The 15250-nt window shown below is 36.7% G+C and overlaps 1 protein-coding gene across 9 annotated transcripts in view; it reads left to right on the top strand.

The window, feature by feature from the left end:
• LOC114480492 (adhesion G protein-coupled receptor L3) overlaps positions 1-15250 on the top strand; it is a 372070-nt gene that overhangs the window by 164363 nt on the left and 192457 nt on the right. For all 9 annotated transcript variants that reach the window (XM_028474684.1, XM_028474691.1, XM_028474685.1 and 6 more), the window contains exon 4: positions 8972-9185. In XM_028474684.1, the coding sequence (XP_028330485.1) occupies positions 8972-9185 (214 nt within the window). The remainder of the gene's footprint in view (positions 1-8971; positions 9186-15250) is intronic.

The raw sequence follows: 15250 nt of genomic DNA, 5'->3' as shown, positions 1-15250 counted from the left end.
GATTGGAGCTGGCAGCTTTCTGACCTATCACAGAGTCTGTATTACATTGGCAGCTGTTTTGGGAAGGCTGCCAGTCAATTCTGATGGATGGAGTAGGGCTCTCAACACTCATGCTACTTTGGAACGTTTATGCAGAATTGAATCCAACTTGGAGAAGTTGAATGCTCGGCTGCCAGTTAAGGCCACCTTATTGCATTACAGCTGGAGACCGAGACTCAAACCTTAATCGAAAACAAATCGCTTATCATCATTGGCTCCCAAAGCCAGCCGTCAGGGCTCATCTATCCCCCAGGATGGTGTGCAGAAAGACGCTCCCGTCCCTCTCCCTCCTCCTGTCCCCCACCGCCATCTGGAATTTTGTTTCTGAACCAGATCTACTCAAGGTCATCACACGTCATCTTGCTGTATCAGAATGGGCGGCTGGCAATCCTTTCTTTTCTCCATCCTAAACCCCCAACCCCCATCCCTCCTTTTGCTATTTCTCAGAACAGCATGAAGAGCACAGTTGAATGTGTCCTAACGTAGGCTTACCCTGGACAAGCTACACTACAGAACTCACTCACATGTGCTGTCCCTTATAGGAGAAAAAGCCCAAAGTGGCACATATTGTGTCCAACTGTTTAATAAATGTGCATGTGTGGTATTTTGCATCAGCAAATTTAACCCAGAATTGTCTTTCTTGTAAGACTTTGAGTTAAAAATATTGAGTTATACAGTATATTGCCAGGGACGAAAATTGCCCGATTTTCTCAGAGTTTGGCGAATTCTCTCCACCTTGGTCCTGCAAGTGACTTTATTCCCGATTTCCTCAGAAGATGCGATTTGTTAGGAAAGCAAGAAGCCTGTGTGACAGCCTCCCATTGGTCTAATCAAATAACAGGAACCAGATTCATGCACTAATTAATCACCAGCTCTGGAGGCTGGACCCATTCAGCGATTCTCTGTGGAAAACCAGACATTTGATCTGTTCACTCAGCTCCTGAGCCATCTCATCTTCTCCTCCTCCATTTATCTTACTATAACGCAAAGAAATGGGCAAGTTGCATAGGCGGATGGCTCTCCCCTATCATAATATGCCCACTGTTTTAGCTTAACATACCTGCAGCGGAGAGCAATTAGTTGTGCTTTTTCAAATTCAACCCTTTAACTGAATCTTGAAAATGATCTAAAGTGACGTTTCCCCCTTTTTTTAGGATCTGTCACACGATCTTTTATCTGTGACGGTGGCTCATTTAGTCCAATTTGGTTGTAGATTTGTGCGTAGTCGACCTCAGCTGCATCTCCAGAACATGTTTTCCTGAGAGATGAAATAGAAAAACGAGTCCCTGAAGCCCTTTGTTTTGTTGCGAGTGATGACTTTTAAATGTCATTGTTTGTCGACTCTGTCTGCAGTTTAATACCTGCACATTTGGAAGAAGGTAATGCGGTCGTGGATTTGTGTCAGTGTCCCAAGAATATGCTTTTTAGAAGTTTTTCCTCCTTATTTTCTTTTGATATTAGCAAACCCTACAATCAAAAGTCTGAAGCTTTTTCCCATCCGAATGATTTTTTTTTTAATGCTCTGCAGGGTGCGACATTTTCCAAATGACTATTTTTCTGCCTGACCTTTCGGTTGGCCTTTTTTGAGAGTAATTGCTTTTGTTGGAGAGAGAGAGAGAGAGAGAAAAATAATTTGAGTTATAAAGTTTATAGCAGGGGTTTCTCAAATGGGGGTCTAAGTACCCCTAGGGGTACATCATGGCACTACAGGGGGTACGAGAGAGAGAGAGAGAGAGAGAGAGAGAGGAAAATTAATAATTTCAGAAAAGTATAAATATATTCTTTAAATTTCTAAACAATTATTGTTTTTTAAAAAATTGAAACAAAACATGATCTTAAACAACTGTATGTCTATACTTTCACTTTGTGAAATATAAATCTAGTTCAACTAAAATTAGCAACATTTAGCAACGTTTAAACAAAATTTAGGCCACAGCTATATTTGTAAATTTTTTTATATTTCTTTCTCAAAAAAATTTGTCAATAATGTTAAATCTAAATGTGAAATGGTAAATCTAAATATTGAATTTGCATATTTGTTAAATATTTAGTTTTACTCGTAACATTTAGATTTATTATTTACATTTAACATTAAGATTTACATTTAACTTTTGAATTTAATATTTAACCTTTAGATATAGCATTAACATTATAGCGTGAAAAAAATATCACAAATTTCACAATATTGCTGTAAATCTGGTCAAAAGTAACATAAAAAAGCAGATACATTTTTTAAATGTGTTTTTTTTTTTTTTGCTAAATGTTGCAAAAGTTGCTGTTTATTGAGCATGTGCAACTTTACAATGGGCGCCCCATAGGGAACCACTGAACTGTTTATTTCCACTTACGTACGAAATGAGATTCTTTAAAATGTGTTTTATCACTCATTCATTGCATCATTATGTTCTATAGTTGTTTTATAGAGTATTCTGAGCACAATGTTGTAGATGGACATAAGGGGGTACTTGAGCCAAAACAAAGTTTGAGAACCACTGATTTAGATGAGTCATGATTAAAAACAGCATTGAGTGGTGAGAAAGTAATGGAAATATCTGGTATTGTCGCTATAGAGTGTGTGTTGGTTTACCGAACGACCGCTTCCTTTGCTTTTGTCACATTCAGCAGTACTTGCACTACTTGTCAAAGGGAATTCTCCAGGGACAAACCGCTGAACGGATACACACCGTATATAAATATGTCTCTGATGCAAATGCTGGAGAGCAGAGCAAGTCAAAAATGGTGCCCAGAAAAAATAGAAAGTCTTGATTTTCATTTGGTCTGACAACAACAATGGCCGCTTATGGCCGACTGGTAAATGAAAGAGTGGGGCAGGATGCTGGCAGTGACACCTGAGGAACATGAGCCCTATCAATCACCGCCTCCGGGCACAAATGTAATTACACTTCAGATGTTGACTTGTCGGGGTAATCTGAGACATCGCTGGCATGCTTTTACTGGCCTACATTAGAAGATTACTGGTGGCCGTGTTGATGATGTTGTGGTTCCATCTCTGATGGGTTTTAATTCCTCTTTTGTAGATTCCTGGTATCAATTGACCCCTGTGCTTGGTGAGGTTTCAAACCATACAGATCTGATGCTCAGGGGTTAATAATGCCAGTTTGTACAATGTGGATTCACTTCAACTCTCCCGCAGAAAAATTACCATTTGGTTATTAGATTTCTTTGTAATTATTCCATTGAGTCATCTGTTGATTATGAATATATTAGATTTATAAGTCATCTATCTTTATGTCTTGACATGGAAAACAAAAAATTACAAAGGTCTTCTGTTTCAATAACTATCATTGCATTTCTGTTTAATGGAATTTTAGCCTTTTTTTTGTTTTAGACATTAGATTACAAATGCCAAATAGCAACATTGGTAATTAAAATGAAAAATATCAGATTATTTAATGGGTTTGGTCCAGAATACATCAATGAAGTGACAAAGTAGTCTCTAATTAAAGACTGTTGTTTTTTTTTAATGTTTGATATGTATTATGGAGTTGCGTTTTTCACAGTATATTTATATTGTACATTTCCTGTATATTTGTGTATTTAGTATTCTTTTAATGTGACAATTAAACATTCTGTCCAGGAGCTACGATGGAAATAGCCTTCTGCCTAAATTTGGTACATTTTCTATATTGATATTAATTTACACTGTCCCTGTTAAATGAACCAATAACTAAAATAAACAAATAAACACTCAATTAATGGACACAGGTCAGATAGTGGAGCCCAGAGTTCATGGTCAACTCCCAGCAGAACGATTTTAGTGATACATTTTACAAATGTTGTCAATGTTTGAAACCTTGCATTGTTTGATTTCATTTGATCATCTCTGTGAAAAAACGTTGCGAGACATAAGATGCAAATATATTTTTTAATCTTTTATTCTAAATTGCTAAAAGCAGGAATATTTACTCTGCTGTGTCATAATTGGTACGTAAGAAGTTGATGAAGTACCTTTGTTGTAAATTTTACTACACTAAACCTATACAATACCAAACATATACTACCATATAATTGTTTTTATAGATTTATTTTTATTTGGACATCAATGAGGTGACGAAGTACATCTTTTTGATCATGGACCAGGTCAGGTAGTGGAGCACAGAGTTCATGGTGAAAAAATTGCATCTTATTGTTTGCGTGAAATGCAAATATAATTTCTTAATCTTTTATTCTAAATTTCTGAAAACGTTAAATCTTATATCTACTCTGCTGTTCATAATTGGCATGTAACAAGTTTAAAGTACCTTTTTTTTTGGTAAATTTTAGACTATTTTAGGCAGATCCTACACTAAACCAAACATATAATACTAAAAGAATAGATTTCTGGGGGGTCCACATCCATATTTTATGAGGTAAACTAAATCTTGCATTGAAATTAATAGAATCAAAATCAGAAAAAAACTTTATTAATTTCTGAGGGGTAATTAGAATGGCAAAGAGCGGCATATTAAAAAAAACAACACCAATAATGATTATTATTATTACACCACACGCAGAAAAAAAGATTACATAAAGATAATGTGCATTTGACAGATAAGGTGCAAAAATATTGATAATGAACACAAATAAAAGCTAAAAAATAAATAAATACATAACATTAATCAAAATATCAGACTATAATTATTAAAACAGCAGATTGGGATTTACTGTGTTTAGATTTAAATGATTATTGCAAAAAGAAAGACAGCAATGAGCAGCTTCTTTTGTTTAGTTTTTTCTCTCCTTTGTTCACTGCATGGCTTGTGTTACCTTTTGTTTGTTCCTTGGCACTATTAAAAGTGGTACCTACCTGGGGTTGGCAATTAAATAGTGGAAAATATAGCAGTCGCGTGCCCTCTTAAAAAAAAAAAACAAAAAACGGTGAAATATTCCTCCTGTGCCTGTGTATCATTACGGTTCTGTAAAACACTTTCAGGCACTGTGGATGTTTACACTGTGATCCATTACACGTCGCACAGGCATTTCATCCGTCAATTTCATCGCGCAATGACCTCCAAACACACAGCCAGAGTCCATTTGGAACTATCTGCCTGCAACAAGAACAAAGACTCACGCGACAGATGGTCTGCCTCCCTCCCCCCCCCCACACACACCCACCCCACACGAGGCCTGATCTCAACATCTCTGGAGTCGTTTGGGGATTATACAAGAAGTCAGGTTGACGTTATTGCAGCGAGCAGTTTGAAGACGTGTAATTAAACGCAACAGTCAGCCTAAGTTAAATAAAGCAAGTAAGCCAGGATGAGCTCGTTGAAGGTGATGCTGCAAACAAAAAAAAAAAAAAACTCGAGGAAAGAAGCACTTTGTTCAGAAAATAGCCATTAATACGTGGCTTCAAAAGGTAATACAAGAGATAGTTCCTCCATTGTCTGAACCACAAACTGTGTCATTCAATAGGATGATTGGCTCCCAGTGAGGAAAAAAATGACAGAAAAATTGACCAATTCACACCTTTCGATGGAGCAATTTCTTTCCCCCGACGCTTTTTCTCCCAAACAACCCGAACTCAGAATAAAATGCTTGCTTTTTAATAAAATGTGTTTTTAAGCCTAGGAAACATCAATTAAAGGTGCGTTAAAAATTTCAGAAATGTTCTATCATTAAAGGAAAAAAAGTTTTATTTTTTTACAGATTTCACCTGGAAAATCACTTTGACTAACGTGGGGTTTTTTTCAGCATTTGCCTGGGAAAAATACAAACTTTAAACATTAAATATATTTAATATATAATATCACTTGTCATTATAACATTTTTTTTTTTCATATTGCTCCACTGCATTGAATATGATTATATGCTTGTAAGAGGCTTGTATTTACATTAAATTCTTTTTGAAGTACATGGTTATAAATATATGGATCTAGAGGAAAAATGAGTGATAATGGTGAACTATATACTATATTGGTACAAATATCATAAAATTAAAAAAAGTACACAAAGTTCAGAGATATTGGCACATACTGTGTGTCTTTAATAAGAAGGAATCAAACTTTGGCTTTAGAAGGTCATGTTAAATGAAACTATTTAATGCAGGCCTGAAATCTTGGAAGTGGCTAATATGTTTCTATACATACATCTATATCTTTATCTCATGCAGTTAACATTTCATTTTTTGCAGAAAATTCTAATGTATACTAAAATAGATTTGTTTATCTGATGAACTGAAGACAATTCAATTCAACTTTATTTATGTAGCGCAAATAACAACAAAGTCATCTCAGTGCGCTTAACAAAATATAAAGTCCATAGTAAGAAATAAAGATGCTTTTCTTTTCTACAATTATCACTTATATTGAGATAAAATGAGGCAATTCTTCTTATTTAAAGAATGTTGTAAACATATTTTAGGTATAATAATAATTATTGTTTATTTCATAGATAAAATATATTTTACATAACATACTTTTAATGTAACGTCTCAACAGTTTTGTTTTAAATTAATAAATCTGATTATTTAAGTTTCCTTTATGAATATTTTTGTATTTATTAATTTCTACTTTTAATGGTTTATTTATTTATTAAATAAAAATGTTTGGAGAGTAAATTGAATAATATAAAATCTAGATCTTTTTAAATGTTTTTTGAGGTTTGTTGATGGAACTGGAGTAAATCTATCACTCTCATTGAATGTATATTATACCTCTGGCTACATTGTCAAATGTGATGTGATTAATGACTTTGTCATGACGACTGATCTGTAGTTGGCTCTTGCAGCTTTGTCACTTGTCCGAAATAAACTGTGTTTATAGAAATGTATAAGCTGCAAACTATTCCCACGCTTTCTTTGGCCAATGCTTACACTTCTTCAAATTCTCACTGTAAACAGAGAACTTTTCCAGTCTGTCACTCTGTTACTAGTCGATGTGTGAGCGCGTGCCTCTGCAGATGTCCGTTGGTCTGCATTCATGCCTCTGTGCTAATGTGTCGATGGATGCTAACGAAGCTAGCGAGCTTAGGGTGACCATATTTTGATTTCCAAAAAAAGAGGACACACGGACCGACCTCGGCATATATTCAAATTACTCTACGTTTTTTTTAATCTACCTTGTCACTGCAAAATATAATATAGTAGATAAATAAGTTTTTCCCAGTGGCTCCGTTTCACATTCCTCTCTGAACCTCCATCAGTATTTGGCCTCTTTCAATCCATCTTTGATTAGCGTTAAAAACAAAGCGACATTTTTTATTGATTCCGTCACGTGTGAGTATAATTACCTTAATGACATGATATCGTAGAGAGCAACTCTTTGGCCCCCAGAAACTGCTAGAATTTCTCCGATAGAGCAAATTAGTAGAGTTATGGTCAGTTAAATATATGTGTTACCCAAGATGCATTCAGGGTCCCTGGGAAACCTGAACATTTTGATGAATTAGTAAAATCCGGTGTCGTACTGAGTGCGCATTGTACTGAGATTGTATATGTGCATATATACGTGCACATGTGCACTACCGGAAAATTCATTTTTAACAAAAAAATGATAATTAATTTTTGTTTATTTTTGTTTTCAAATTGAATGGATACATGTTTTATTTGTTTATTGGGTTGGGGTTAGGGTTATGATCTCAATACAGGAGGTAAGACATTACGTGACACTGGCCGGACAGTCCGTACAAGACGTGAAAAGAGGACATGTTCAGGTAAATCCGGACCTATGGTCACCCTAAGCAAGGTAACATAGCTAGCAAGCTAGCAAAGCTAGCAAGCTAGCAAAGCTAGCAAACTAAAGAAGCTAGCAACAGTCACAACTCTCTGCCATGTAGATGCTTCTTGTCTGTGTTTAGCATAACTAATGTGAAGAGTTTCACCTTAAACTACAGCCCAATCCCTCCGTGCACCTTTTATGATCTACAGATTCTTGTCTTGAAGGAAATTGGAACGTTTTTATCGGACGGGGACGCACACAAACACACACCTTCGGTATCGTCGTCTCCGCCTTTCTCTAATTTCTCAGTTGAATGCCCACAAAATGAATGTCAATTCTCTCACAGCTGAAAGCAAACATGGTGTCTATTTCTTTATGTTTGATCTGTGTCACTCTCTTTCCACACCTCCTGGCTCTCCAGGGCTAATCGCAGTGTTACTCATGCTTTCACTTCACACAGCAAGTGTGTTCCTTCTACCCACACACAGTAGACGTTTGAGAACTAACCTTTTTTTCTTTCTTTAAATTTCTATAAAAGTTGCTCCAGTGCTCTTTCAGCATGAATGAAGAGATAACTGACACAACTAGAATATTTGCATTTCCTGAAGAAAATGCAAGTGAGGATACAGGTGCTGGCATTAGCTAGCATCAACATTAAAATTAACCTCCCATTAACATTAGCCATCTTTAGCATTACCCGAGCATTGACATTAAAAACAATAGCATTAACCTTGCATCAGCATTATTCTAGCATTAACATTAACTGGCATTATTGCTAACCTACCATTAGCATTCACTTAGCATTAGCATTCGCCTAGCTATATCATTAACAATTGCATTTGCCTAGCAATAGCATAATCCTAGCATTAGCACTAACCTAGCAGGAGCATTAGCTTAGCACTAGCATTAACCTGGCAATAGCATTAATCTAGCATTAGCATTACCCTAGCATTAGCCTTAACCTAGCAATAGCATTAACGTAGAACTAGCATTAACTTAGCATTTGCCAATCAATTGTATTAACCTAGCATTAGCACTAACTTAGCATTTGCCAATTAATAGCATTAATCTAGAATTAGCTAAGCATTAACCTAGCATTAGCTAAGCATTAACTTAACAACAGCTTAACATTAGCAATAAGGTTGACAAAGGTGAACATGTGAACGGTGTAGGAGGTGTTAACGACCGAAGGAAGAAAAAAAAACAGATAACAATAGTGAGAATGCCTCCTGTATATATAATACTCATGCTAGATTTATTTTTTCTTCCCGTAGCTTTTAGTCGAGCACCCATTCCCATGGCAGTGGTGAGGAGGGAGTTGTCATGTGAGAGTTACCCCATCGAGCTGCGCTGCCCGGGCACGGACGTCATCATGATAGAGAGCGCCAACTACGGCCGCACCGATGACAAAATCTGCGATGCTGACCCGGCACAGATGGAGAACACGAGGTGTTACCTTCCAGATGCGTACAAGATCATGTCTCAAAGGTAAGAACCAACTCAACACTGACTTCTTGCCGTTTGTTTATTTTCTTTTCTCCCTTCTATTATCTTCAAATATGACACATTTTACCCTTGGGGTCAATCTGACCCCAGGGATATTTGCCTCCAGAAAATGATTTTCAGGAAATTGTTGACCAAGTTTTTGTGTCAAGCACTTTGTTTATTTGCTGAATACATCAATAACTCCTTGATAATGAAACCTTGACCTGTCACCATCAGTCCAAACTTTTAAATTAGAATTAATCTATTTTTGAATAGTTTTCATTCAAATCTTTACACAGACAGACAAGTTTTACACATCTGAAACAGCTTGGGGTCAAATTGACCCCAAAGCGACACCAAAAAAAAACGAAACAAAAATCATTGTGATTCCATGCTTAATCAATTGTACCCATTAAACTAGGAAAAGTCATGAAATATGAACCAAAAAATTAAAGTCAACTATTATTTTTGCAATAATGAATTGAATGGGGTCAAATTGACACCAAGGATAATAGGAGGGTTAAAGAAAGCAGCAGGTTTGCATTTCATTTCATGATACTTTTAGATTACACCTTTTGAATGTTTTTCCCCAAGTTTAATACAAGGCTTTCTTATGTATATAAAAAAGAGATATAAGACAAACCAGAAATAGTTTGGGCTTGTGTTCAAAACACCAGTAAAATAATGCTATAATTAATAATTATGTAAACTCACACAAAGACCCTCATGGGCAAAATTAGTTTTCCATTGTTAAGTAATTGACAGGAGCGGCTGTGTTTGTAAAAAAAAAAATAAAAAATACATCTTGAAAAAATGTAATTGCTAAATCCTCCCTTAATTAGAAAAGTGAGAGATTTACCCCTCAGGTCTGTTAGAATTGATTTAATTCATGTGCTTTTCCAAACACTTCATAAATGATAATTCTTTTTATTGCTCTCACCGGCAAAATACAGAGATGTCATTGAACAGAAAATATGGTGATAATTAAAAAAAATAGGACACATGGCATTGTAATTTGGTAATTGCAGCATGAAATAAAAGTGCTTTAAAAGGGTGATTGGTTGAAAACAAGGCCTAGAGTCGTACTTTTACACCATATGGAAAGCCTTACCAAAGGAATCATAGCTGATTGTGTTGACCATCGCTATAGTGAATGCTAAAGATTTATTGTTTTTATTTTGTAGCTTTTTTTCCAAGATTATTTGAAGCTTTGCTACTCAAAGTTCCATCAATATTCATTTTGTCTTCTTCTTGAATTGTATGTTTAGTTAACCTTAACTAAGCATTCCTACTCATACCTTGGAGGTAATAAAACCCCTCATACAATAAGAAGTAACGGTCTGAATTCGCATCGACTTTGTTTTATTCACTCACATCCTGAAGCTGAGAGAATGTCGCTTTTGTCGATTTCCACAGCTTTAGCTCCGCGTTGGACGTCCACCTTTGAAACTACTAATGAACCTTTGGACTTTATCTGACAATTGCTCTTTGCTTTTTAGCTGTCTAACAGAGAGTTGAGATAATCAGCTATGTGAATAGAAAGTGATGTTAGAAGGAGGTGGTTTGAAACATGTTGTCAGATAATTGATGCGCCCCGTAGCTCCCCTTGTCTCCCAGCCGCCCACTTGGACTGAAAATCCCCGCAGGAATGAATCAACTGGCCCCTGCCACTGTCAAGAACACAAAACCAACACAAAGTGCCTGGGAGAAGTATGTCTTTTTAGCATCTTTTTGCTAACGGAGGCGTTAAAATGATGCTGAAAGATTACTGCAGTGTCGATTTAGAGCCAGGGCACTCTGTCTGTAGAGAGGCAGTTGCAAAGTGGATGGAAAGGTGTGGGCGGGTGTTTGAGAACCTGGTGAGAGGATGCTGCGATATTTGTGGCTGTAGTGACACAGCTCCGCAATTAGCATTTCGAGATTAGCACAACAAAGAGAACGGCACACTATCATTTTATTGTCAAGCGGTTGGAAACATTTCTAGGCAAATCGTTAAGGTTAAAAAACATGATTGCATTATCTTCAACAAGCAACAGAATAAGAGAAATAGATGGAAAGATAGATGTCAGTCATCAGCCAAGACTGACTATTCCATTTGAATCTTCTTCTTGTTTGTCTGTTAGCAGGATTACGTCAAAAGTGCTTTGCAGATTTTGACAAAATTTTAATAGACCTTATGCAATGGAAGATTCCATTATACTTTGGAGAAGATCAATATTCTGATTCTGGACCAGTTTCAAAAATGGATGGATCTCATCATTGGCGAAATTTCTAATATTCATATTACAGTTGAGTTGACTGATCTTTATGAAATTTGACTAATTTATGTCAGGTTGGCTCCTCAATTACCCATAGATGGAGTTTAAGATTCTTGCCGGGGGGGGGGGGCAAAAGAAAATAACAGTAGAATCAAATATATAAACCCTCTCGAGATTTGCGCCAACCACAATGTGTGTAACTTATACAACAATACGAAACTGATTAGTAACATCATTGATTATGTTGAATACAAAAATTTGAGTCGACACGTCGTTTAATGTTGTAAATTCATGATAGAATCAGGCGTAGTGTCGCTTCACCATTTAAGTTGTGAAGAAGAACCAACCTAAACTCTAAACATTTTGGGACCATTTCACTGAAAACTTTTACTACACATATGAGGTAAAAACAGGAATATGTTAGAATCAATGCAGCAGAAAACTATTATTTATTTGTATATATTAAGAATTGAATTTTTTCAAATTAATTTGGGAAAACAGTAACACTTTTGACCAATGGCTTCCCTACAAACTCTGTGTTTGTAATTGCCCCACCAACTTTCATATGGATAGGATACAGATTACTCTTTTCATCGCAATTTTTTGAAGAATTGGAGGTGCCCATTCATTTAAACCTACTGTATTGGTATTAATGGGGATATAAATTTCTTTCAAGCTTTTAAAGTATGATTTTTTTTTCATTGTAGGTTTCATGATAACTAGCAATATCTAGCAAAGATGATATTTGGTGCTGAAAGAAGGTTTTTTTTTTAGCTCTTTTGGTGCTTTTGTTAAAGATGTACTTGGGGATATGGTAACATTTTTACACTCAACACAAAACAATACAGCAAACTGACCCAGTCTATTAAATGCGACTAAATGCTTGAAAATATCATTTTTCATTATTAGGTGGCAAGACCTTGATGGTGTAAGTGAGGCAATCTGTAAGCTCCTGCAAACACAAACGGTGTATACTCATTCGCGTTGTAGTTGTAACCCTTGAGAGCAGCAGGGATCAAGCCTCACACTACAGGGTGGTGACAAGTTCAACCCTTGAGGTAACGCATTCTGCTTGTTCAGTGTATAGAACTCATACGCTGTGTCCTAGTTTCATCGTACGTACACTTTATAAGCCGTTTATGTCTGAATCATATACTCAACACTATGAGGGGAAGAAAAACACTGACATGAAAAGGTCAACTGAGAAAAAGCACTTCGAAAACCAATTCAGTTTATTTTAATGGCTTGTCACCTTCATAAAGTCTGGCTGAGAATAGTGAAACTATAATCAACGAGTTCTATGTTTTATTTCTATGTATTGTGGTACTAAATCGCAGGGTTGTGAAAGGGTTTCAAAAAGTCTCTGGATGAGAAAAGGTGATACCGTTGCTTTTTTCTTATTAATGTTCTGAATCGCAAACATCACTTACAGTACATCTCATTTAAAGAAAATGTCTTGTGACTGTACATTGTTCATACACATTGTTCAAACACACTTTATGAAATGAGCCATTGGATCCAACTTTATTTGACTGAAATTTCCTTAACCTACTACGTTGTTCTGTTCATAACACAGATAAAGACATAGGGGCGGATTCACTAAGATCTGAAATAAAGGGTGGTAAACCAGGTGCGTCCCTAAATCCTTTGGTGGCGCTGTTTCCTCATCTGCTGTGGGGAATTCACTAACATTGCACCACTAGTAGATGCGCGTATAGACGTGGTTGAGACTATTTACATTTTGCCCGTTCAACGTGGAGAGGTCAATGCACAAAATTTGAAGAAGTTCAATTGGAGGCTGGTGCACTTCTCTGTCTGCTGCACAAACATTTAATAATATAGAAAGCAAAATAAACAAAAAGCAAAAAACAACTTCAAAACATAACCTAAAACCTATAATTCCCCCCCCCCCCCCACTTTAATGTGGGTGCTCCTTTAGGTCCTGTAACATTTTACCAAGACAAATTCCTTGTACTGTCCTTAAAACTGTACATGGCCATTAAAAACATTTCTGATTCTGATCCTGATTCTGATTGCTCTTAAAACAGGCAGATTTGGACAGAAATCGTCCAAATGATCTGTTGATAACATTGATCTGAGTTATTGCAGCATCTGCTTGTAATGGCTTGTTTATGGCATCACTCCAATTTCGGCTGTTTTGGAGTGTTTCCGTCGGAAGCCAAATTATCAACATCGGCCATTGTTTTTTTCAACAACTTTCAATCCGTGAAACACCAGCAATGTCACGAGAAGAACTTTTGGATGAAATACAGCAACAGTTTGAAAAGAAAATAGCAAAAAAGGATTTTTTTATGACAGTGTTTATTTCAAAATTAGCCTCTCACTATTAGTTGATGACTTCCCGCTGACACCAGTTCAACCATCCCAGTGCCTCCTGATTCCATCCGTCACTAAAAGTGCCACTTTGGTGTTCACCAATCAAATTCTACTTGTTTCATTATAGGCCACTTGTAACGGTATATAAAGTGGTACTCGGGCAAGGTGTTTTCTTCCATTACTGTCTTTTAAACGAGTCCAAATAGCACCCTGTATCTGAGTGATAGGGCATCATCGAGCCAACGAGTGCTGTAATGCATCTTGAAATGAAGGTTGTATTGCACCCTGCTGTGACAGGGTGAAATGAATGGCCCTCTTTCATTAGCTATTCCTCCCTTTGTACTTCGAACATCAAGGCTGTTGAAAACCCACAGCCTCTGGATAAACATGTCACCTATAGGTGGCTCAGTGTAGCAAGCTCAATAGAGGCTAATTATGCTGTAATTGAAACAAGCGACCAAGGATTAATTTAGCACAATTTGACACCATTTGCATGCTGTCTACAGTACACACACATACACACACCACCGCCTGTAATTTCTGCAATCATCGCTCCTCCCTTGAGGGTAGGTTTTTTTTTTTTTTTTTTTTTTTTGGAGCGTATTGTGTGGAATTGGAGGGATCTGCTAATTCCTTGTGTTTGTGTGGGCGTGTATGTAATTTAGCACCATGGAAACCATTAGAAACCAATGAAAAGATGTTTGCAATGAAAACCACCACCCCTATTCTCATCAGAGCTCCCCAAGTCTTTCTACTTTGATTTTTGTCTTCCGCCTCTTTTTTCTATCCCCCACGGCGGGTGTGGCCTTCACGGCCAGTAATTACAGGCTATATCAAAGCTATATATCACCTTATATCTCGGTAGATCCCAGCAGGCACCTTAAGGGACAGCTGATAGCATTTTGTGGCAGGCTAGTGCATGACCTCTGAAGGAGAAAAGCAGGTCAGCACGGAGCAGCTCCCTCTCGACATGAGCCCATCCATACACCCTCACGTCACACATTTGTCCTCAACTGTCACAACTATTTTTTTACCACTTATTTTATTCTATTTATCTTCAAAGAGGTTCATCCCTTTGCTTTGTCATTGCACTTGTCAATACTAGTGTTGTAGTACTCAAGACTGGTCTTGGTCTCAAGACCATATTTTAAAGGTCTTGGTCTTGTCTCGTACTTGAAGCATCTTTACTTGGTCTTGACTTGGTCTTTGACGACCCAAACTCTGGATTTTTGGTCAAGATTGGTCAAGACCAGCACTGATTTCTGCTATTCTTCAACTTTACTAATGTGATAATGAGGAGAACTTTGTAAAACAATAAACATCTTTGATTCATATTGTAAAGAAACTGAAACTAAAGAGAGAATGTTCTTTAACTGTTCAAACTTGTCATGGTTTTTGAAATAGATTTTTATGGCCTTGGTCTTGGTCTTGACCTCGGTCTCGACTCCAAAAGTTTTTTGGTCTTGTCTTGGT

Source organism: Gouania willdenowi, chromosome 18 (genome assembly GCF_900634775.1).
Source record: "Gouania willdenowi chromosome 18, fGouWil2.1, whole genome shotgun sequence".
In the NCBI taxonomy this organism is placed as follows: Eukaryota; Metazoa; Chordata; class Actinopteri; order Blenniiformes; family Gobiesocidae; genus Gouania; species Gouania willdenowi.
This window is presented reverse-complemented; position numbering and strand designations above follow the sequence as displayed.